The 25,405-nt window shown below is 40.1% G+C and overlaps 1 protein-coding gene across 10 annotated transcripts in view; it reads right to left on the bottom strand.

Moving 5' to 3' along the window:
* The window catches only part of PER2 (period circadian regulator 2), a 51,089-nt gene extending 32,383 nt beyond the window's left edge, over positions 1-18,706 (bottom strand). The window contains exons 1-7 of one of the 10 annotated variants that reach the window (XM_042795347.1): positions 18,272-18,356; positions 10,877-10,932; positions 9,783-9,836; positions 7,462-7,713; positions 2,167-2,342; positions 1,326-1,800; positions 697-765 (exon numbers count right to left, since the gene is read on the bottom strand). In XM_042795347.1, the coding sequence (XP_042651281.1) occupies positions 697-765; positions 1,326-1,699 (443 nt within the window). In that variant the 5' untranslated portion in view covers positions 1,700-1,800; positions 2,167-2,342; positions 7,462-7,713; ... (1 more) ...; positions 10,877-10,932; positions 18,272-18,356. Of the gene's footprint in view, positions 1-696; positions 766-1,325; positions 1,801-2,166; positions 2,343-3,074; positions 3,177-7,461; positions 7,714-9,782; positions 9,837-10,876; positions 10,933-18,271; positions 18,357-18,592 lie in introns of those variants that run through there. The other 9 variants (XM_042795356.1, XM_033001611.2, XM_042795340.1 and 6 more) reach the window with 9 other exon arrangements.
* Positions 18,707-25,405: the final 6,699 nt, after the last annotated feature.

Below are 25,405 nucleotides of genomic sequence, written 5' to 3'. Positions count from 1 at the left end.
ACAAAAACAACTACAACAACAAAAAAAAACAACCCCCCCCCCAAAAAAAAAAAAAAAAACAACAAAAAACCAACAAGTATAGTAGGGCACTCTGAAGTGTCCTGATTAGAGCCTTCAATGCCACCAGGCTCCTCAAGGCTATCAAGGTCAGAAGCAGAGTTCATACAGAGGGGTTCCTGCAGCTGATGTTGATTTATCCTTACAGACTTGAGGCTTGAATCCTGGCGAATGGAACACAGGAGAGGCAGATGATATGGCTGCTAGACATCAGAACACATCAACCTCAATGGGTGAATTCTGATGTTAAAACACTAGTAGGTTGTCCAGAGGCAAAGGCTTCAGACTAAATTCTGAAGAGCAGAAAGTTTAAAGAAAAGCTTTAAAGAAAAACCACTAGAGCTGAAGCAATATTCAAAGCGAACCACAAAAATAAAATTACAGAGTTAAACTACCAAATAAAAACAAAGTAAGATGACTTGAAAGGCTATCGCACAACTTGCACGTAACAGCAACAGAAAGCTCTAATTCAACCCAGTGGTTAATAGGTCATGGACAGGAAGAGAATAAAAGATAGGATCTCTTGTGTACTCCTCCAGGATTAGCCAAAACAAAAAACAAAACACAAACACTATTTTGTTTTCTGCATTTAGCATCACATATATGCAAATTATTGAAAATACATGCACATTAATTTACCTGCATCCACTGCTAGACTGATTGTGTTCAGAGTTTGCAATCATCAGACTAAATGCATTTGAGCTTGAACTAGAATAAGGAAAGAAAGAGATTAATATTAGTAAACCTAACAAACAGCTTTCAGTTCATTTTAGCTTTATATTTTCCTATTAATGACTGGCTCTCTAGAAAAATCACTTTAAAAGCTTCTGCCTGATAAACAAATAGAAACTATAGTTGTTACAGTTTTGTCTAAGAAAGTTCTTCTTACTGTAGTTTTGCTCTGTACACTAAACTGTAATTTAAAAGATTAAAATAGCACAGTTGCATCCTTACACATAAGAATAGACCGATACTTTCTGATATACAATTAAAGAAGTTGGCTTACAAGAAAATGTGTAAATAAGGCTAATTAGACAGATAATGAGGAGAAGGAAGATTCAAATGAAGCTATCCCCACGGAATACTAGAAATCTTCTCTTTATGGATTATAATTTATTATACAATTTACATCATACAAGAGTGCAAGTTAACTAGAACACTCAGCTTCAATCCAAAGATACACTTGTAATTGTTATTCAGAAATTAGATTCTAATGGAAAAATCCTTTAGTGACAAAAAAATGAAATATGTTTAATATTAGCTACTACCTTTTATGACAGTCTGAAGATTCCATAAGCATTGCTGAATCTTTCCCATTTTCATCAGATTCATGGCCGTGAGAATCATGCCCACTCGAGTAGTTTTCATTTGTGTCATTTCCACTGAAGTCATTTCCACTGGATCCACTGCTCATTTCAATATCTTCCTGAAGAACTTCATGAGAGTGTTCAGGCTTTGTCTGAATTTCTGAATCTTCAGCAATCATCTGGCTATGATTATTTGCAAGTCCAGAATAATCACTCATTTTCTGTTGCTCTTTTAAAGAGAATGATGAAGAAATGTTTTCACTGATACCAGGTTGCTGCTCAGGGTTCTGCTCCTCAGTGCTAGAGTAGAACCCCCTGAACTTGATAGAGTCCATGGGACACTCATTAGAAACACTGCCAAGATCCAGAGCAAATCAAGACATATTCAGAATTTTCTCTCTGTGCAAACTCTTTTTGGAAGTACAGACCCACAAATCTGAGGAGGAAGGGAAGGAAGAAGAAAAAAAAAAATATTTTCTTGTTTGCCTTTACTGACAAACTGGAATTCTAACTGACTGATGAAAAGTGATAAGTGATATCCATGGGTAATATATTCAGTATTTGAACGTGAAAAGTTTAAATATAATTGTAAACCTAACCATGTTTTATCATGGAAAAAGTATTTATTTTTTAGTAAAAACCCACACAGAAGGAAGTAGTGGAATAAACATGAAAAACTCCCTGAAAGTTTAAATTTTCACTTGTTTTCTCTTCTACTTAATACTTGACAATTTTACTGCTTGCGTTTGGACAATAACTATTATTATTTTCAGTGAAACCATTCCCCTGCCTTCCAGTTTACCTTGATAAACAAAAAGATTCCATTCAGACATCATAGGATTCCTTATTTGGTTTGGAGGTTGTTTGGGTTGGTTTGGTTTTTTTAAATACATAGTCTTGGTTTTTTCTTTTAGGATCAGTTCTGCCATTTTGAACAATTCTTCATTTCTTTGTACAAGAGCCCCACAGGTAGGTAGACTGAACATACAATAGGAACAAGGAAACTAAGCACACAAAACCGCCTATTTATCAACAACAAAAATTCTAAGACACAAATAAGCCTGAGAATAATTTTATCTACTGATTACCACTAATTCAGGGGAAAAAAAAAATTCTGCATTGTTTAGAGAAGTAAGCTTAAAACAAAGCACAAAAAAAATCCCTGCTTTTAAAGCAAATTCTAATGCACCAGGCTCAAAAATCAGAGTGTATAAGGAAGTGAATTAAGAACAGACTAATATTGAAGAGCCATCAAAGGAGAAGTACTAGAGAACAATTCAACTTTATAAATAAAATACAGATATTTAATCTGACTCATTTCCTTGTCTATTTCAGCAATCCACAGAGACAATACTGCAAAACCATGAACTAAGTTTCTCTGAACAATGTAATTCATCATAAGGAGAAAAAAAAAAAGTTGTTTTTAAAACAACACAATCATGTTTGTTCCTTCCTCTTTGTTTCTTTAAAATATTCAAGATTACAGTTGTTGGCTAATAAACCTTTAGCTGGAATAACAAAGTCAATGAACAAAATCTGCAACTAAATTTTGCTAATACTAACTGCAGCAGCTTCCTTTTAAACAAAACCAAATATATGTATGTTTTAGAAAGCCTGTAACAGAAAACGTTAACTTAATATTCATTTAAAACACACTATGATTCGAATTCCCCTCTGCCCCTGCAAAAAAAAATGAAACCATTTTCTTACCCTCCTAATCGCTGTTTTTTCTGATATTTTACATTTATTCTGAGTATTTCAGAAGAAAATACTACTCATCTCCTTGTTTGGCCAAAGTAACATGCAAGATATCTGTTTTCATTTGAAAGAGGAAGTGTAGTTTAAGGGCATTCATTTAAGCTATCAGTAATTGTATAGAAATATAAATAAATAATTTATTTTCCTTATAAGATTCACTAGAACTTCATTATAGGTAACAATAAAAAAAAACCCTTTGGGTAGAGTAAAATATACCAACATTTAACTTCTGCGTTTATTCGCTTCAAGCATCCTAATCCAGACTGAAATGACATCCTGTTGCATTGAGCAGTAACAGGCAGTAAATTATACTTCAGTAGATCTAACAGTATTTTCTGGACTAAGTAAGCCACTTCTGTCTTAAAAATTACATAACTGGAACATGCTAAAGTGAATATTTACTCTTAGATGAAACTCTAATATTATTTCACAATGGCACATACTCTGGTGGCCAATGATTAACTAGATCAGACAGTTCATCTCTGATTTAATCTCTCTGGTAGATAGAGCTCACACTTTCACTTGCCTTTTTTAGCTAGACACTTTAATGAAGTTCTGTCCTTGTCTGCTCTCACCACATATGGCCCTAATGAACCTGAGTAGTTAGTGATACCCATGCTACTATCCACAGCATCACAGTCCTGGCTTAACAGTTCAGGGCTAGACACAACTCATTTTACCTGAGAGTGACTGAAAACATCAAAGAACTCAGGAGAGTGGATATAGAAGGTAGCACTGGGAATACCTATACGGACAGCATGAGACAAACCTGTTACTGTAAAGGTAAGGAATATTTTATAATGTGTTAATCCATTCTCACCCAGGAATTGTTCTTTCCACTACTTCAAGTGTTGCAGAAATAAGAGCAAGTCTGGTTAAATAACTGGACCCACTCTCAAGAAGCTTTTTCTCATGTGTCATCTGTTTTATTATTTCTCAGAGGGTACTGAAGAGGTAAAGTCCTATAGACGATTCAGTGAGTAAAAGTATACCAGCAAACTACTCAGCTAGCAATGGGATGGCTTTTTACCTTCTCTGTGGATGTTAAAAGCCTTGGAGATCATCTACAGCATTTTGTCCACTTCAAATAAATGCCTTAGGTATATCAAAATTACACAGATTAACCCCATCATGATAAAAATGAAGCTTTAGGAAAACAGACAGCCACATCATCACCTGAAAACGAGGGCTGACTAGTCAAGATTTCAGGGTTTAAAAAATTATTTTTATTTTAAGCAATGAGTTCAAATTATGAGATTCACCAACAGAAAAGAAATAGGCACTGGCCTACAGAAGATACCATGTGAATTTTGTTCCTCTTGATAGCTGGCGGAAACTTGTGGCAGGAAACACTTAAGTTGTTACTTCTATCTCTAAATAGTAACATGCTGGAGCTTCTGCAGCTTTGCCTACAGTAAGTATCTATGCAGTTCCTACATAACTACAGTACTGTGACTACAATTTGGACCCTAAGGACAAATGGTGCCAGAAACAAAAAATTAGTATCCCAGTAATGGAGAAGATACAAGTTTGACCTTTTTAAAGGTATCTTTCAAGAAGAATTGGCTCAACTCCTTGAGGTGGAATGGTGTTCTTAGGCAGGACTGGAAGATTAATGTCACTGACAACAGTCTTGCACAAAATTTCTATTTCAAAATCTCAAAAGCATCAGTGCCAGAGACACATACCAGAGTAAGGAATACAGGAAGAATAAATAGGAAGGAACAAGAAAAACATTATGATAGACTTCCAAGAGCTCCCGGAAAAAGAAGGAAAAGGAGTGTTTCTAAAACAAGAGCTTGTATAATAAAGTAGCCAAGATCCCCCAAAGTACCAATGTTAATACATGGCATAAATTTGAGAGATTTTAAGAAGAGATTGCAATAACTATGAAAAAATAACAGACTGGCAATTACCCCACACCATGCTCTGTGCCTCATTTTAGATAAGAAGTGATGCATTTGGCTAGACTTTACTCTCAGTCAGAGGAAGACCTCAAGTTTAACATCTGCATGCATACGCAAACACCATGCACCCAGAGAGACTAATTAACTTTGAAACTATACTCAGTCCAAATGCCATAATAAACCACACATAATCATCCCACTTATATGCTTGAATATATTTCCAATCAATAACCAAACAAGAATGAAAAGGTAAAAGCTAACATGCTTTCCCAGTCTGAGGTTCTCTCCTGTTACCAGTTTGGGGAAGGTAATTGCATCTCATACCAAGTTCAGTAAGCAATGTAGATAGTCACATGGAAACAGAGGAAAAGCTCTTTAAGGTTTGATCTTGAGAGAAGTACATTAAGCCTTTTTTTCTTTATTAGCTGCTCCATCTTTCTAAACTTTTAAGAGACATTGTCTATTTTGACTCTGTAAATAAAAACTTCTTTCAAATCTCAAATTAGCACCAGTTAAACTTGATTTTAAGGCAACTGGCACACAAGAAACATTCTACTCTGCTAGACTCTCCCAAAGTCACTCTGTCAAAGACTAGAATTCTTTGAGATCCTGATGCAGTCTATGAAAAAGTCAACATATTTCCACTGAGCACTAAGGACAAATGTAGGCATTAATATGCCAGGTAAGACATGCAGAAAATGCCTTCTGGTTAGTCATTAGCTACAGTAGCTCCTTTATCCTGAAATAAGACAAAGTAAACAGCCTTAACTTCAATGTCCCTGTAAAAACACACTAAAAATACATATGTACAAACACTTGAAGAAATAATGATTTCATGCTTTTGAAAACCCTCTTAAAAAGGACTGCAGAGTACTAAGAAGGCTAATTTCTTTTGAAACTATGGCATTTAAACCCCAAAATCTTGTTTCTTCAGATAACTGGTTACATTCAGACAGCAGATTTGCCCAGAATTTTTTTCACAGAAAAAAATATCATGTCTAATTCTGGCATTTAAAGAATGAAAAACTAAAAGCCCAGAGTCAAAATTATCTAATTCAAGAACTGAGTAAGAGGAAAACATCTGAAGATTTGAGTCTAAATATGCAACTAATATGAACGTACCAATATTCCCAAATGAAGCAAGGGGCACACCACTGTTTATGACTACACTTTAGGCATGTGAATATTTGGGGACTCTTAACTATGCTAACACCCATAGGAGATGTTCCTAGTGGTCAGGATTCAATTTCACTGAATGTGTTATCAACAAGAAGGGTTTCCACATGTCTTCTGGATGATTGCTTTGCAAAATGGTGAAAGTTTTGTCATTTGTATGAGAAATAACTAGCAGGGGTTTAATCATATCATGCAATTTTAGAGAAAATTGAAAATTAACGTCTACAATGAATGCATCCTCCCTGTTCAATTAGACAGTAATTAAATGCTTGGTAGTAGCAAAAGGTTAGGACTAAATGTCGAAAAACAAACAATAATCCAAGAAGTGACTTGTCTAACTATACAACTTCACCCGCAATAACATTGAGAGCTTTGCTATTTTGTGGCAAGAGACAGAACAATTAACAAAATACTTTCACTACTTCACTACTATACTTTCTAGGAAGGGGAAAAAACAAAAAAACAATGGGGAAAAATATGGCAGTCTCAGACTTCACTATAAGAAAAAATAAAAAAAGATGCTTCATTTCCTGCAAGATACTTTGAATTTAAGAAAATCAACTTTTTTTTTAATAGATTCCTTATCTCACTGCAAGTCTTTATAAACAAGTTGTGCTCTTTTTCTTATCAAGGAATGAGATGTAAGCCAATTTTCTACTTATGTCAATAAAATTATCAACATCTAGAATATCACAAATGCTTCCATAAAATCTGAATTTCACAGCATTCATTTCACAATTTGTTGATATTCACCTTTCAGTTCAAGAGAACCCTGAACACGGTACTATTATTTAAATAAAAATTAGTAATATCTCTATAAAGGTGATCATAATTAACCACTGCTTACAGCTGTCACTTTACAACAGAGTAACTAATCAAGATACAGCCTTGGTCCAAGCGCCACCCTGAATTTACAGCAGCACCTATACTGGAAGAGGTCAGCACAAGCACCAGGCCAGGGCCCTTGCATCCATAGGAAGGATGCTTCCAACCAGATCATTTCCTCAGTGAAGAAACCCAAACCCGAATTTAAGAACAAAAATGGTCATAGGCTAAAAATGTTTTAGCTTCAAATAACGTAACTCCCAGTTTATACCCAAAAAATAGTTCTGAATGAGTATCTATATATGACTGAAATCACAGTTCTAAGATAAAACAAACACAAAACAATCTATTTTCTGCATAAGCTCTAAGGTGGCGGGAGAGGAAGCAGCTTTCTACTAACATGAATCATAACAATTATGCATGTTTCTTACCTGTTTTTTCTATGAAAAGTTGGTAAAAAGTGTTTATCAAGCTCCCTCCCAGCTAGCATCAAAAGCACGAAGTGCCTAGGTCCAGAGTCTCCCACATGCATTTAATTCTTGTCTCATCTTCTTCTACTGGAAATCTTTGACCATTACAGAGTCCGGACACCTCTATAACTATAAAATATAAAAGAAATACCTGGGCCCCCCAACAGTGTCCTCTTCAAACAGATACCAGAGATGCTCACAGTTATGCCATGCCTATGCAGATAAATGTTGGTTAAACATGAAACTGTCATCCAGCAGAGGAATCAGATACAAATTTGCATTTTAAACATTTGTGGTCTAAAATAAGGTCTTACAGAGTTTTAACATAACAGAACCTTCTACATCAGATAAAATAATTCACTATCAGTATGGTATCATACTATATACATGCACAGTATATACATAGTCTGCAGGGGCTGACACAGCCACTAAGAATGAAGGGCCAACCTCCCCAGTAGGTAATAGAACAAAATGCCTGATGTAGTCAACAGGAGCTCCAAGTGTTTAAGAAGTTTGGTTAGAATACCATTTTAACACCTGAACTAAATTCAGCTACATGGCTGTAGGCTTGGTATGAGCATTAGAGAGTTTACTAGGCAGTTACAAAATGTCAATTCACAGAATCACAGAAGGGTTGAGGTCAAAAGGGACCTCTGGAGGTCATCTTGTCCAACACCCTGTTCGGGCAGAGTCACCTAGAGCAAGCTGCCCAGGACCACCCCCTGATGACTTCTGAATATCTCCAAGGATGAAGATTCCACAGCCTCTCTGGGCTATCAGTTCCAGTGCTCACTCATCCTCACAGTAAAAAAAATAAAATTAAAAAAAAAAAAAAAATCTTACATTCAGAGCTCTGTACTAGCAAAGTCCATCAACACTATTATTTTTCCTAATATAAACAGTTTTCCAAGAATGATACTAGGATTTTCAGCAGGAAGAGGAAAATCTGAAAGCTCTTCTATTAAATCTAGGGAACTAAGTCTATCAGTATATGCCACTGCCATGTAATACAAAAAACTAGAATAAAAATCAGAAGCTCAGGATATCAACTTCTGTGTGGCTAACAACTACATCACTTCACGTTCTTCATTTGACTATGCAGAAGGAATGTTTGGAAGAAAAATTTGGAACAGTGTTCAAATCCCAAGCTAACCATTTTGGAAGACAGCCCATGTTAACATGCCTTGATTTAAAATGCTGCACGTCTACCAACTGTTAAAAGTACATTTGTGTTGGCCAGACTTAAGGAAGAATTTATTCACAACATTCCATTCTGCATAACGTCACAAAGCCAATACAAGTTCTACAAGTCTCAGATTATGACACAAATACGTATAAATTGGTTCTTTAAATGTTTTGTCTCTATCATAAATTGATAAAACAGGATATAAATTATGACCTCTCTATCTCTGACCATGAGAAGTACTAGAAATTGCCATATCTGAATTGCCATATCTGGAGCTACTTGTAGGTTTTGCAATTTTTAGCTTGGACACTGAAAACGTGGAGTGTCTTTCAGCACTAGTTAAATCTTGGTTTAAAGGCTGTTCTTCCAATTCCCTCCCACCAACTCATCTCCCTGTAATCTATATTTCCTCAATGGAACTAAGTTTCTGCCTTCACTAATCAAGATCTACAAGAAACCAGCCACAGTGTCCTGCCTGACTATATATTAAGTGACAAAGCACTTCTCTTGTTTGATGACTATTACCATGACATTTTCAAAGATAAGAAAAACTAAAAAAAAGGTTTAACAAAGTCTAGGTTTGAAAAGGATATTCACAGTAGCAGCATATACCATTTTAATTGGTTATCATATTGGCTTCGTCTACTTAGTGCATTTAGGAAGACATTAAAAAAACCAGCCCTTGTAAACTACTTAAAATTCTCATGATAAGCCTTTCTACACTTTAACTGAAAGCTAAGACAAATCTATGCCAAAAGGATTTTTATCTGAAACTAGATACAAGTCATTCAGACCAGGCATTTTATCAGTTTGAGTAGAATTAGAGGCAGTTAAATCTAATCTTCTGGTTTTCTATTATTTATCAAAGGAAATTTGCAGGTGACCGAGTATGCCCAAATCCCAAAGAACTAAAAGAGTACATCTATGTATGGCATCTCAATAAGATCTTCTCCACAGAAGGAAGTCTAATTTGATCAGTATACAAAGAATATAGAACTTGTGACAACATTTCCTTCAATACTGAGACATATCTATTATAAGCATAGAAGACTTCAAATATTAGAAAAGAACAAACAACCTGCTTTAGGGAACACACCTGTACTATAGGATCCCAATCAAGTTCACTTGCTGTAGGGAACTGAAGTCACACCTGCAGCATTGAAGAGAAAACGTTGTCAGCTCTAAGAGCCCATTCAGATCACATTTTGTAGTTCACAGAAAAACAGTATTTTTTTTTTCAATCATTTAGACTAATCAGACACTACAGTATCAACCCTCAAAATCTCAGTCACAATTTCACCTGTATTGCAATATGACAGTACTATCCAGAACTGCTATCCTTCCTTTTCCTGTCTTGTCCAATACCATCCCATCATCAGATCACATATAACAAAACCACTTGGATAAATTTGCTTTGTGTCACAGATAACACGCCTCCACCATTCTCCTTTAAACTCTCAGCTGTTTCCTTTTTTTTCTCCAATAACCATCAACTTTTCCTCAATTTCTAAATATTTCCATAATTCTGATCTTCTGATCTGCCTTCTTAATCCATCGCACATCCCACCAGAGTTGTAATAAGCTTTTTTTTTTGTCACCAGCTTCTCACACATCAAACAAACATCTGTAAGTCAGCATCTCTGATGCCATGTGTTCAACTTCTCAAACAGTACAATAGTATCAGCCCATTAGAAACTTGAGCACAACTGTCCAAAACATACTGTTGGAAGCTACGACCTGCTTTCTACATCAAAATTTAACATCTTCCTTTCTCCTCCTGAGCTATCATCCTGATTATCTGAGTAACACTAGCTACTTTGTTTTCTGGATTCCCAATTTTTCCTTATCATTAAAGCTTCTTAATACACCTGCAAGAGCAATCAAAAGACTTGAAGATTATTAATAATCTTCTGCACAGCAAACACAGATGTAGCACTTGATACTGGACACTATACTAAATTTCAGTTTCCTAAAGATTTAGAGAAGCCACATCATTTCCATGTGCTTCATGATTCATACAACAGGTCTTTAAAAACTTAACGCCTTGAACATCTTTTTATTTTTCAGCATTCTGACATTACAGCTCAAAGGAAGCATACAAAGCAGCAACAATAACAAAAAATCAGTTCACTCACGGAGAAACAACTGATATTATAAATCACTTTACTGGGGACAGCATAAGACACTCACCTTAATGATGTACTAATCGCGACCTTTCCAAATCTGAAAGTGTCATCAGTATATCCCTATTAAAAAAAAAAAAAAAAAAACAAAAAAAAACACAAAAACCACCAAGTTTTATAAGCAAGATAAATTATTTTACAAACAAATCAAGTCCATTTAATAATGCAATATGAGTCCAACCACGTAAAATACATATTCCACTGATGAAGAACAGTTATAAAGACTACAGGAACAAAATGAGAGGACATACAAATTCCAAATTAGCCTTAGCAGATGAAACACTCTTCAGAGAGCTAATTTAACTGTGCAAAAGCATTGACATCATGACCAAGACTAATTTCATATTCCAAAATACAAGCATGCATTCTTAAAGCAAAAGCTGTTCCCAGCTTACTAAAACTTATGCTTCTTTTATTTATATACATTAAAAATAAATAAATACATAAAATCAGAGAAAGAAGCTTCCTTAGCTATGTCCCAGCAAGACACAGGAAAAAAGATAAACCTGTCAGTCCTCAAGTGATGGTTCCTAAATGGACCTAAACTTATGTCGCCAGTCACTTCTATTCCTGAAGCACCCACAGCACCACTGTTATTTAACTTCCTTCCAGTTTTAGATTGGTTTTGTTGCTTTCAAAGCTGCTTATTCTCCCCGTGGAGTAACTAATAGCAAAAAGTTAGCCTGAGGTAACAGGACAAAGTCAATTCAGTTTTACTATGAATAGCATGGTACCAGCACGTTGTCGAACTTATCAAATTCATCTCATGGAGGGTCAATCTCACCTATGCTGTGCTGACCAACGTGGGCCAGCTCAAGGTTCATCATTTACTTTCCTGCAGCTGTAAGAAGCCAAGTACCAAAGGCAATTATTTCTTCTTCTGTTAAGCCCACCACCTGTGCTCAAGTCTCCACAGTGGATCTGGACTGATCACCCCAAAAGCCAACAGCAACTGTCCTTCTCAAGTTTATTCCTTCACCTTGAAGAATAAGCCATGGCCCAGAACTAAGTTTAATTACCAACAGGTTGGGTATTTGCCATAAAGAAAAGAAGTGATCATAAACATACACCCCTAGCAGACAAGATTATTGCAGCCTGTGCCAAGACATCTTGAGAAGAAGCTAAACAGTCTCCTTTACCTATCCCATGCTAATTTCTATACATCCTTCCTTGCAAGTCTTACACTAGGTACTTTCTTAAAGGTGAACTAAAATTCTTTGTATTAAGTGTGAATTTAAAGACATATTTAATTTTCTTTGTAAACAGAAAAATACTGCTCTCTTCCTGAGTGGAATTAGAGAAGTTACTAAGCAAGAGATCAGTAGTCAGAACTCTTTAGTATTTGCATGTCAACTCTTGTCCTTTTTAAACAAAATAAAAATGATACATTTGAGGAAGTGTTGTCACAGAAAGGAGGAAGAAATTATCACACCCCACCATGCAGTCATGTATTTCACCTTTACCATAGGTGAAACTAGATCTAAAGTATGTACAAAAGCATATTGCAACTTTAGTATTTGTTGAGATCTCCACTGAGCAGTATATTCACACACCTACTGCTCCCCTCCCGTAAAAAAAAGGGCAGAATTTCACCATGGGGTATTACATTTTAAAAAGTTCTAGGTTAATGCTGTTCTTTAGGTATCACTGAAGTTCATACGCAGTTATAGATTTCAGTCAAAATTAAAGCTCCATTCTGGAAGACTCTATGGCAAAGACTCTGACTATTACTAATATGGCCCCCACAGCATCAGTAATACACTCCATAAAGTGTGGCAACCTAACAGACAAGATGTACTTGTCCTATGAGTTGGCTATATTAGTATGCAGAAAAAAGAGCTTGAGTCACAGAGGAACCCATGATAGAGATGTAACTGAAATCAGAGAAATGGTTTATATACTGAAGATCTTTGTACAATTAAAGAAACTAAGTAGCAGAAACATAAAAGTACATGTAATAAGGTCAAGCACAAAAATTATACTAAGATACAAAAGTTGAAAAGGAATACGGAGGAGGCAAAACTGACAAAAAAGCGAAGTACTGGATATCCTCAGCACTTCATACTGTCTCCCTAATCTCCAATTATGAAAAATTACAGGTGTCATTTAACAGTGAAATGCCTCTGTTTTAGGACGGGATGTTTGAAAGGTTGGATAGCTTTCATTCTACTTTTTAAAAGCCAGTTCTACTTCTAAAAAACATCTATACAAGGAAATCTCTAACTATTCTATCTATAAGAAAAATCAAGCATTAAGAACTACCATGGTAGACTCAAAAACAACTGGAAACAAACCCCTAGTCTTTCCCAGTCATTTTGAAGTACAAATGAGCTCTCTTTCCCACTATCACATCTTTTCAGGATGGACATTGGTACAGATTCAGCTGAATTTCTGCAGCCTGCTCACACAATCTGCAGAACAACCTCGTACTCTTGCCCCAAGTAACATGCTCTCTGTGTATTTCAGCCCACTTGTTATGTAAACAGCATGCTGAATCTCTATCCCTTCAGCACTCCTAATGAAGTTTTGCTTTCTACTGGAAGAAAATTAAGAAAAAGGAAAACCATACGCCATGATTATGTATCTCAAGGAAGGTAAATTTAGCCTCACTTCTTATTGCGTCCTACAAGGAAAGTTGTCTGAATCAGACTACCAAAAAAGTCAGAGAAATCAGAAAGCTCCTCTAGGACTACTGCACACTACTTCAGCAGCAGCTGAAAACATCTGTATAAAAACTTTTTTTGACTTTACAAGAGCTTTCACACACACAAAAAATTCTCATAACCTCACTTGCGTATAAGGATAAGCAGGGAAAGCATGCTCTTCAGAACCACTGCCTGTGCCACTTGCACAAATCTCAGTGCACTGCTGCTGTCCCTCAGGAGCTTTTCAAGAGGGAGAGAGGACCAAGTAAGAGGACTCCACTGGATTAGTACAAGTCCAGTGCACACATTCAGACATAAAGACCCTGCCCACACTTAAAGGATAACCTTAGAAATACAAAACAGAAGCACAGAAGCAAGATCTTCCCATGTTGGAACATGGCAGGCAGAGTACAAGCAGGCTGCACAAACATGCCTGGTGATCTACTAAGCCACTTACTAGAGGACCAGATCACTGTGTGTATGCTCAGGCATGCGGATTCCCATGTGTTCAGGTGCTTTCCTACTACATACGGTTGCTGGCTCACTGTCAGCATGAACAGAACGTGCTCTAACAAGTAGCTTCAGAGCCTCTTCACGGCCTTGGCAGACATACCGAAACCGTGTGACCTGCCTTCTTTTTGGTCTTCTCTGCCATACTGTATTTCACAAAAGTGGCCTGGAGCCACAAGAAATCCCAGCAACAGTGAAGTGTGGTTTTGACTGCTGCCTTCTCTTTTCCCACGTCCTTTACCCATACTTCACAGAACAAAGTATCTCACCTGCAGCTAAAAGGAACCAACCCCCCAAGAAACCTGTCTACATGTCAGAAGGTAGAGTTGTTCTTCACTAACCAACTAGCAAGCGAAAGGTTTGCCTTCCTACCAACAACACAGGCAACATTACCAGCCTGGCCCCCACTACAGCAGTGGTGAAGTTTAAGGCAGCAGTTAAAGCAGGAGAGGGGACAGATATCTTTTACACAGTACACAAAACATCAGTGGTATTGCTTTCAAGACCACCATTTTCTGCACCCAACTTCATCCGTACCCAAAAGTGCAAGTCAAAGCCCTTCACAGTAATAAAACTGTAGCACAAAGATTAAATACAGATATTAATTCACCCATTTGCTGTTCTGTGCTTCACAAGATAGGTTAAACATAATAAATATTCAAGCAGTTTAAAACGTGCACAATAAGGTTACAGCTGGATGTAGAAAGTATGAATGCAGAAAGACAACTCAGAGTTAAAAATCTCTGTAACCTGCCATCCTTGTAGAAGAATTCTAGGCCATGCAACCAAAACTGAACACAAAAATTCCTTTTCAGAAACACCTGATTATCTAGCAATTATGATGTGGTAACATTATGAGTATAGTACAGTGTCTACAGGACACGCGTGCCAAGTATTACACAACACCTTACTAAGAACACGATGTTCCCTTTTAACATAGGCTAACCATAGCAACCCTATATAAAACACTACAGTTGATCTAGACTAGTGATAATTTACTTGTTCTACTGGCTAGTGATAATCTTGCTTTTAAACCACACCAAATATACCTCATCCCACAGTAACTTGATCATGTGCTTATACTTTTAAGGGGTTAAAAAAGCTTTTTTGCAGTAAAGTATATTTTAATATTGTAAAGATATTAGAGAAATAAGGGTGTGGCAAGAACCCAGGGAAAAAAAAAAAAATTGGCTTATCACTGTATCTAAACCAAACACTTCCTGGTCATAATAAAGTCTGAGGTGGAAGAAAAATCCAGCACTCTATTTTCAACCAGCTTCCCCATTTCACTTTATTCTCATACTATGGCTAAACTCCATCAAAACCTCAGTTTACTCAAAAAATGGGATTCTTCACAGGGAAAATTTATTACTATAAAGGCTTATTGTCCAGGGACAGGCTCAAGTCAGTTTATCAAATAAACTGAGTTGTTACATATTTTAATCTTACAACTGGGAAAAAAAAAGTGGAAAACTAAGGTATTATACCAAGAGCTGCCACAATATGCTTTCTCTTTAATGCCTCTCTGCAGAAATCCAAAATGAGTAAGAGTAAGATGTAAAAATTAGGATTACTTAGATTTTCACAGACAGCCTTCATGTGTTAAAAAAAAATAATATAAGAAGCCTACAACAAATCCTGCCAACCAACAAATAAACAAAAAGCCCAGAAAAACCATGTAGTCTTTGGATCCTAAATGAAACCAGAAAACTGATGACTGAAGAAAGTGTACAAAAGCCAAAATCCTGCTTTGCATGCCTTTATCTTCTGGACTAGGTCAAGCCAAGCTACACTTTACTACTTCACAGGACAGGCCACACTCTTTCACTGCAATGTTGGACACTTACACCAATTACCCAACTAAATCATTCTCCTTTCTACCTTGACATAAACACCTGGAAAGGTCAAAAATCCATCAAAATTAAAGGATATTACTTATTTCTTCTCTCTAGGCCAAAGGTCCTCTCTTTTCCACTGTGCCTTACTAGTGAGGTAAGCCAACTCCATGGTCCAGGACAAAGACTCCACACCTCAGGACAGTACCCTAATCACAAGGCTAACAGCAAGCCTTGGATGAAGCAAGGACACCGTCTAGTTCTCCGGTGAAACTTCCTCACTTTGGAGAATTAATGCAAGTTTCAGTAAGAAAGGACAAAAAGAAAGGTGACAAGAGCATGTAAACACACACAAGCAGAGGCAAGGAGGAGCCTGATGTTACAGCACAACAATGTGGGCATGCTCCCTAACACGAATCATTAATTTGGGAGCCCTGCTCCCAAATTTTGTATTCAAGAGTGGCTGTGTAAAGTGCATAAACAGCATGGTGTCCAAGGTTGAGAAGATCAAGGAGACATGCAGATACTGAGGCACCCTAGAAGGTATAAAAAGTTTAAGTTTCATCAAGTTCAATGCCCTCAAACCATCTAATATACAATAAGATCTGTTTATGGAATGACACCATGCCATCAAGGCCTTAGCTGTCAGTCTGACATCCTTAAGTTTTATCAGCCACACTACATTATCAAAACTAACCATTTGCATTCAAGTAGATATTCTTCACTGTCATCACTGTGATTAATTTGGATTTTACCTTGACAATAAGCAAAAGCCAGCTCCAAAAGTTTGCTGCAGTTTTGACAAATGTTAACTAACTAACTGTCACCTGCAAACAAACACTGCGGTTAAGATGATACTGGCAACTTGAAAGTTTCTCACTATACTAAATTAGATTTTTACGCTACTTATGACTTGACCAGACAATCTTACTGATAGAATCATTACAGAATTTCCACCTTTTCCTCTTTACCTGTAAATACGTATTTCCACCTTTTCCCCTTTACTTGCAAATACATAAGTGATAGCTTTTTAATCTTTGATGTACAAGATGGCAAACCTCGGAGTCTTACACCTGGAAAAGAGAAAGCCATCTCACAGCCTAAAAACATAAACCAATGTGTTTCTTCAAAATCCTTCATATGCACTGTCTCAGCCAAATTACTGCTTCACTAGAAAAAAACTTCAAAGTGCTTCAGCTTCCAGGTACCAGAGACATCATACTGACTCCTCTGGGGGCTTCTTCAGATCCTGTGGTATGCAAGAGAAATGCTGTACCCTATCCTAACTTATTACAAAAAGTCAGCTGTAAAGTGTCATCTTGACTGCTACCATTACTGCTCATCTATTTGCATGAAACTGTAATTATATAAACTGTTTTGTAATCATGCATGTAATAGCACGCAACTAATGTCAACACCAGCACAACCACATGGTCTCAAGGAACAAAGTGTCCTTGCAACGACAGGCAACACAAAAAAGAAATCCGCAGCACCTGTTGCCTACTCTACCTGTAGCTCACGCATCTCACCAGCGCGCTGAGATTCTGTTACTCACCGCTACACAATCCCTCGCGTGAAAAAAAGCCACCCAGCCAAGCGCGCAGACCTCTGTCCCCTCACGAGGGGGGACAGCGGAGCGCGGGGCCGCGGTCCGTGCTCCCCGGGCCGGGACACGCGTGCTCCCAAGGGGGCCACCCGCCTTTCTTTCCGCTCCCCCCAAGCCCCAGCGCTGACCCTTCGCGCAGATGCGGCCGCAGCCCGCGCCCCGCAACCGTGGAGCCCCGCGAGCCCGGCCCCGTCGCCGCCGGGACCCCCCTTGGGCCGCCGGGCGGGGAAGTCACTGCCGCCCCGCCGCGCTCCTCCTCCACACCGCCCGGACCGCCGCCACGGCGAGCGGGGGGCGCAGCCGCCACCTCCCGCCCCTCGGCGCGGCCCCACGCCCGGCACAGCCTCCCCTCGGAGCCCCCCCCGCCCCGGACACCCCCTCCCGGTCCGAGACAGGCGGGGGCCGAGCCACACTCACTCCCAGCGCCCCCCACCCCGCGGCCCGGACCGAGGCGGGAACCAAAGCGGGCGCCGGCGCCCCCTTCCCCCGCTACGCTCTGGGATGGGGGTGGGGGCGTGTCACAGACGCCCCTTCCCCGGTTCGAGGGGAGGCGCCCCCCCCCCGCCCCCGGGGCGCCACCGGCGGCCCCATCCCGCCCCGTCTCCCCGGCAACGGGAGAGCCCCGGCGCGCGGGGGTTACGTAACCCCGGCCCAGCGGGCTAGAGGGGAGGAGGAGGGAAGGGGAGCCCCTCTGCCCCCCCCCCCGCCCAGCCGGCCGGCCGGCCACGGCCGCCGCCGCCCCACCGCCCGCGGGTCCCCCCGCCCCAGCCCGTAGCGGGGAGAGCGCCCGGCGAAGAGCGACTCACCGCGCCACACCGCTTCCAGCCGGCCCGGCGCAGCCCGGCACCGACTTCATACAGGCAGAAACGTGACTGAGCCCAGAGAGCCCGCCCCGCCCGCGCGGCCATTGGCGGCGGGCGCGTGACGCCAGCGGGGGACGGGGGCGAGGGCGGAGCGCCCGCCTCCCCCATTGGCGTGGCCGGACGCCGCTCATTTTACATAAGCCTCACGTGTGGCACCATGTTTCCACCGACAGCCACGATCGCCTCCGAACCTGCCCCTCCCCCCACCCCTGCCCCTCCTCCCCTCCCGCGGGCGCGTCCCCGCGCGACCACCGGCGCCCTCACCGCCGGGTGCCGCGCTGCCTCGCTCCGCACCGCTCCGCGCCGCTCCTCCCCTCCTCCGCCGGACCGAAGGGCCGAGCAGGGCAGAGGTTACATCACGCCTAAGGGAAGCGGCTCCGCCCCGCCCCACAGGAGCCGCCCGTGACGTCAGCGCGCGCCCGCCCGCTGGGCCGGCGCGCGGGGGGACCGTTGGCAGCCGGGTCGCGCGCGCGCGCGCTGTGCCCCGCTGAGGGGAAGAAGCAGCGAACGGGCGGCGCCCGCTCCCGCCGGGGCCCCCCTCGGCGGCGGGAGGGTGGGGGGACGAGGGGCGGCCGGGCCCGCTGGCCGAGCGCGGTCCGAGGCGGGTCAGGAAGCGCTCCCGCCCCGCCAGCAGGAAGAGGCTCCTGAGCGCCGCCGCGTAACGGCCCGGCGGGACCCCGAGCTGAGGAGGGAGCCTCGCGCTGCCGGAGGTGCGGAAGCAGCAGCTGGAGCCTTCGGAGATCCCCCCGGCGGAGCCAGCCAATGGCCTGCCGGAGCTCGGTTCGCTTACATAAGGGAGAAGCGCCCGTATCCCGTTTCCTGGTGTTGCCACCCGTGCTGGGTGCACGCCCTGAAGTTTCGAAACTGACCCCGTACAGTGTTGAGCAGTTGCCGGGTCACAAGCCAAAGTGCAGGACAGGCGGGCCTAGAGATTCACCTTGCTCCGACGCCATCCAGTTAGCATCAGTTTGAACAACTACAAAAATGGTTAAGCTAAGAGTTTCCGAGGTGTTAAAGGTATGTACTGTTGTTCCCTTGTGGAAAACTAGTTCCTGATACACTAATCACCATATGATTGATTGCTTTCCATTCCAAATGTGTAATAAACAATTTTTCACATACATTACTGGAGAAAAACAAAACAAAACAAAACACATTCTTGTGACACTGAGCATGCAGATTTTTGCTCAGGCCCCTGTGCCATCCTGAATTGTGAGAAAGAACCTGAAATTTGAATTGCTACAGTTCAATAGTGAGATTACCTACCTACTGGTAAAAGAGTTCAGCATGTTGACTGGCACTATTCTAGTCTCCGCATCTTCAAGGCTGAGCAGAGCAATCCGTAGCTCAGAAAGTAATGATATCCATATTCTGAGCTTCATTTATCTTCAGTCATATGTGGCTGTGCAAAAGAGGAACAGAGGACATGCCAAAACTCTTTGTCTTGGTGCGAATACAGCAGGCTGGTGTAGCAGCATTTTTACACCCGCTGCATGCGTGCAATTGCTCCACAGGATGTAACACAGTAGAGAGCCATTAGGGCTTCCACTGTTTATCTGCAAAATGAGGTTAATGCTGCTTCCCTCCCTCGATGTGGTGTTAGGGATAAGTCCATTAGGTACATAGGTATTTAAGCTATGATTGTTACAGAAGCAGCCTGTGAGTAAAGTACTATGGAGTATTTAACTCCTGGAGAGGAGAGGGGGGTGGGCAGCCGAAGCATTAGGACCAGATTCTGCAACTGGATTTGCACAAGTCAGCTTATCAGGATCCCATTCTTAGTTTGCACTCCTCTGAGGAGTCTAATTTAAAGACTGATCCTAATTAGACATTCTCTGTGTAGTTTGGTCAACTTGCTGTTAGGTCTTCACATCTAAAATTTCATCATCTTTTCTGTTTAAGTTCGCTGCTTTAGGGTTAGTTGGTTTGGAGGGTTGTAGAATGACATTCTCAGTTTCCATGGGATGTTGCTTTTCATATTATGTGACAAAAATACCTGTCTCTGGCTGTGTGCTAAGGGCTATACCTCTTACTGCAGTTTCAAAGTAAGGCACTTCAACCAAGGCAAAACTTTGAGGTCCCCTCCCACCCCATCAGAGTGCAAGCCTGAGGAGCTGGAGGCAAACTATGGCACTGTGCTAGAGCTGAATGAGTTTCCAGAACAAACAGAATAGGAGACACATTCGTCACTGTAGCAGAGCATGCCAATTCTAGCAGGCGATCAGTAATCACCACCACCAGAAATAGCCAGTAGCTTTTCCATCCTAGTAACTACCAGAGGTGTTACTTGAGTTCTGCTTATTTTAAAGGGATACTAAACAGCTATTTTGGTCAGGCTTACAGGAATCATTTTTAAGCTCTATTCCTGCCACCTTTTTGTGTTTATAGCTTTCCATTTAATTTACCAAAAACTGGGGAAAACAACATTACTCAAAATGTGATTGTGCATCTTGAACCAGTTCAGTCCAAGTTTTTCTATTGTGCCAATTTTCTGAAAGCTGCAATCGTGTATAGATACAAGTTATTCCAGGCAACACCAATATGAAACACATGGCTCCTAGAGGAGTGAATATTACTACTGTTTCAATGGCTCATCTGCTAAGAAACAAAGCAAAAGAAAATGGTTGCAAAAAGCTACAGGACAAAATAGTTTCTTTTGGATTTTAAGGTCACTCTACCTAGTAAGTAGCTATAGCATAAGGGTTTTAATAGCAGCATGAGTAAAATAAGTTTGTGTGTGTGTACACGTAAAATTTTAAAGAACATAAAGATTGTTACAAAAGCCTTAAAATGCTGGGGTTTTTTTCCAGCTTTGATTATTTTTTTGTATTTGGTTGTAACTCTTGGAGCATGCTGAGAACAAGTCATTCATATATAAGGCAAGCCTTTGATATACATCTGTTTCACTGTATAACACACCACATCTCATACTAACATTCATCCAAAGCAGCTTTTGGTTGGTGAGGCAGGGCACTGCCCTGCTATAAATTCAGCCTGGCTCCCTCATTTGGTTTCGTGAGGCAAATAGCAGTCTGTATGAAACACCGTGGAAGATAGCAGGCCTTCTTAAGTAGAGTCCATCAATAAGCAAGCAGGTTTGGGCCTTGCCATTTTCTTTTAACTGTGCAACTAGCTAATATGTGGTTTCCATATTACTGAATCTCTTCCTTGACTAGCTTTTTTGCCAGCATAGTATCTTTCTGAAATCACAAAAGATGAATTGATAGAACTAGGCCTTTTCATTTTTTTTTTTTTTTTTTTTTTTTTTTTTTTTTTTTTTACTGCAAGGATTTTACATGAGAAAAAAGTCATTTAGGAAAGTTTTTTTTTTTATGAAACTCCCCCTACTTGTTGCACTTTCCCATATTATCAGAACTTTACACACAGACATACAAAATGCTGAACCTTTTCCCAGCACACTTAAAAAAAATAGATCTTTTGCTTAACAAAAGTATTTAAATCAGTTCTGATAAGCAGCAGAATATTGACAGTATCAACATTTTTGGGGGAAAAAAAATAAAATAAGTCTTTCAATGTGAACAAAAAAAAAAAGGACATTTGAGACTTCCTGAAAAACTACCTGAGGATTGCTTGCTTGGGTTTGCTACTGTTAAATAAATAGGGCTCATTTTTTTCAAGTAACTGTGCTTCTCTGTCCACTTGCAGAAGTTACCTGTTATACCACAGCACTGATGGAACTGTAAATTTTTCAAAACAAAACAAAATCAATATTTTGCAGCTGGAACCAACATCCAATTCTTCATTTCTAGTCTAATTACCCATCATTTACAGTGATACTGACAGTCATTGATTCTTGCAAAGATCCGGAAAAGCTTTTTTGCTAATGAGCAAAAAGCATCACTGTTACCGTCTGCACGGACAAAGAATGAGGGAAGGAAAAAACCCACTTTCCTCATTACCAGTGAATATATGGACAGGTTTTTCTAAAAGCGTTACAAAGTGTAGGAACAAACTATAACAAGCAGAAAGATAGCAATACCTATAGTCTTGAAAACTCTTCGATTAAAGGAATGTAAGAAACATGATAAAGAATTCCAAATCTAGCAGCAAGTTCCTGAGAAGTGCTGCTGCTCAGAAGCCCTTTCCAAAGGTATATGGCTGTCCTCAGCTAGAAAACCTTTCATAAAGAGTTCCAGGGAATGTAGTTTTTCATTCTTTCCCCATTCTTATGGTTTTCTAATTATTTTTATTATATCTAGTTTTTGTTGGCAACTTCAGTATATTTTTAACTTCCAGATATCTTGAAAAGTGACACAAAGGAACCCTGGATTATTCTGTTTTAAAATGACTAGAAGGGTACAAACAGAAGGGGTGCATCTCATCACTGTAACCACATGTGCTGATACCCAAGTCCATTAACGTGATTTCAGAAGAAAAATACAAGCACTCTGGCTCCAGGATCCTGCTCTTTAGCGTGTATTAGCAACTCATTTTCTGCATTTAGCCTCACAGAAGGATGAAGACAGCCTGAAGTTGAATCCACAGTGCTGAAAGGGGTTTTAAGCTTCCTGTGTAACTCAGAGTGCTAGTTAGTGATTTTGCAGTCTTCCTAAGGTCATCAAAGACCATATACATCCACCGAAAGGAACAGTCCTACCCCCTCTACTGAGTTAAAAATTAGAGATAATGCAACAGTACTGTCAGCCAGATTAGGAAACTGATTTGACTGAAAGCATCTCATGAAAGAAGTGTTTGGTTGGATCACATCACAGCTGCAGGAGCACAAAAGTCAAAACAAAACAGGATGAAAGAACATGTTTTGGGTTGGAGTGAATGTCCAAGACCTATTATACATGAATTACAGAGTTGGGCACCTAAAATGAAATGTTCATGTCATTAGACTATCTTAAGAGAGCTAATAAGAGATGCCAAACAGAAAAGTGCTTCCTCATTCCTGCCAACTCTTTTGGATTTATACACCCTCTTCTGCCCTTAAAGAAAGTGACTACATTAGGTTGGGGCTCACCATTCAAAACCATACAGATTTAGATGGCAAAGACAGCTTTCACAAGGTTTCTCAGTTGACCTAACATTTCACTTTCATCAAGGCAGGGGTGGGGCAATAATGCTCCTTTTCACCCCATCCCTGCCGCCATTACCACCTTGCTACCGCGTACTCATGGTTATGTGGTCTTGACCCTTCCTTTTGTCCACTCTGCTACTTCCTTGGCTCCTCAGTGAGCCAGTTCAATTTGTTAATCTGTCAGAAAGCTTTCTGAGTTAAGGTTCCTGCCTGTTAAGCAACTGAATCTGATCCCTTGGTGAGAAAGTACACTTCCAAATCCATGCATGGCATGGGAAAGCTCTTTTAAAGGCGATGAGATGGAAAAATAACATTTCCACAGATTTTGATACCTGAGGCACACTACTTTCTGGATTAAACATGGCCACACATAGCAGATAGATGTCCTTGAGACACCTGGATTCCTCAACACACACCTAAACAGCCAAGCCTCTGAGCTGGTGCTGGGCCTGTAACACAGTGTATCCCAACCCTTGACTCCCGACAACCACCATTCTTATGCACGCTCTTGGTATTGGTTTAAACTGGTTTAAACTGTATTTACTGACCAGAGTCACTTTACTGACCTCCATCGTATTTATGATCTCTTTCTGGACTCACTTCAGTGGAGTGAAATGTTATTAGTCTCTTACAAAAATGGAGAGACGCACCTTCTTTTAAAAATAGAATAAGGACAGATAGACAAGAACTGTGTCCTGGTTTCCCCACCAGTGATCATTTATGCAATTTTTATTAAAGTCATTGCATAAAATGTTGGACTAGGTCTTGGCACAGGATTTGAGCTGGACTTTATCTTTTTCCCAGGTAAAGTCCAATACTGTGCCACAGAGTCATGCTTCTACTCAGGTACCGTGAAACTAGAGGCACACTTATTCCTTAATTTGTTCTCATTTTTAAGAAACAGATTATAATATTAACAGATTATAACAGAAACATTTGTAAGAATTTGAATGCTAAGTAGCAGACCAGCTAGAATCTGTTCCAACACACCTACAGCTCTCCTCATTGCAGTCGTAGGCATAACTTAAGCCAGAACGGCATTCCTTCTACTAAGAATACTAATTATAGATCAGTGGTTTATAGTTGGTGAGGAAGGAAGAGTAAAATTTTAAATGAGAAGGAGACTCTTTCTGTATAATTCTGAAGGGTATCTCTTAATTAAAGACACTTAATTTTCAGATTGAGATTCCCATTACTGTTCTGCCTCAATTAGTTTTCCAGCATTAGTCCACACATGAGCTGTTTTGAACCGAATGTTGCTGCTACTGAAGTCAGTGGAAGCTTGGTTTTGTTTTCAGGAGAGGGTGTACACTGATTAGATGAGTTTGCTCCAGGAAGAGAAGCCTGACATACCTCGCCATGCTACTGGAAAACAAAGTAGGGACTTTAATAAGCCTTTCAGGCCCTGCAGAAGTCCCTTGTAAACTAAGTCAGTTCAAGATACTTCAGTAAATAAAGTTTCACAGATTGTGTCCATAAATAAATTAGAAATTTCTGATATGCAATCAAAAGTTCTTTTAATAAAAGAAATTTAAACTTAATTTAATAGATTAAAATAAAAAGGACAGCTCACTTTGCACCCTGTTACTGGTCCACAGCACCAGGGAGTGAAGGACTAATACAAATTCTATTAGGATAATTCCCTTTGATTTAAATAGCTTTGGGAAACTTGCTCGTAAGAAGACAATCACTGAAACAAAGAGGGCAGAAATCTTTCCCATCTTTGCAGATTATCTGGTGTTTAATTAGTATGATATTAACTACAGCCCTTTCCCCAGTGCAGTTTTAGGGAGACTTTCTCCATCTATCTGTTTTCCCAGGTATGTAACTTATTGCAAATTATGTAGCTGAAATATTCTTGGGACTTCTTCCTATCTATCACATTTGTAGACACCAAACAATAAATTTTAAATTACCAGGTGTCTGGGGAGAGGCAAGGAAGCAAACGGAATCACAGTGATTACATGAGCCATATTTACATGCAGAAACACTAAAATATAGTACCCATTGTCATAATGAGACACATTCTATCC

Source organism: Tyto alba, unplaced genomic scaffold (genome assembly GCF_018691265.1).
Source record: "Tyto alba isolate M040663 unplaced genomic scaffold, T.alba_DEE_v4.0 Super-Scaffold_10, whole genome shotgun sequence".
Classification (NCBI taxonomy): Eukaryota; Metazoa; Chordata; class Aves; order Strigiformes; family Tytonidae; genus Tyto; species Tyto alba.
This window is presented reverse-complemented; position numbering and strand designations above follow the sequence as displayed.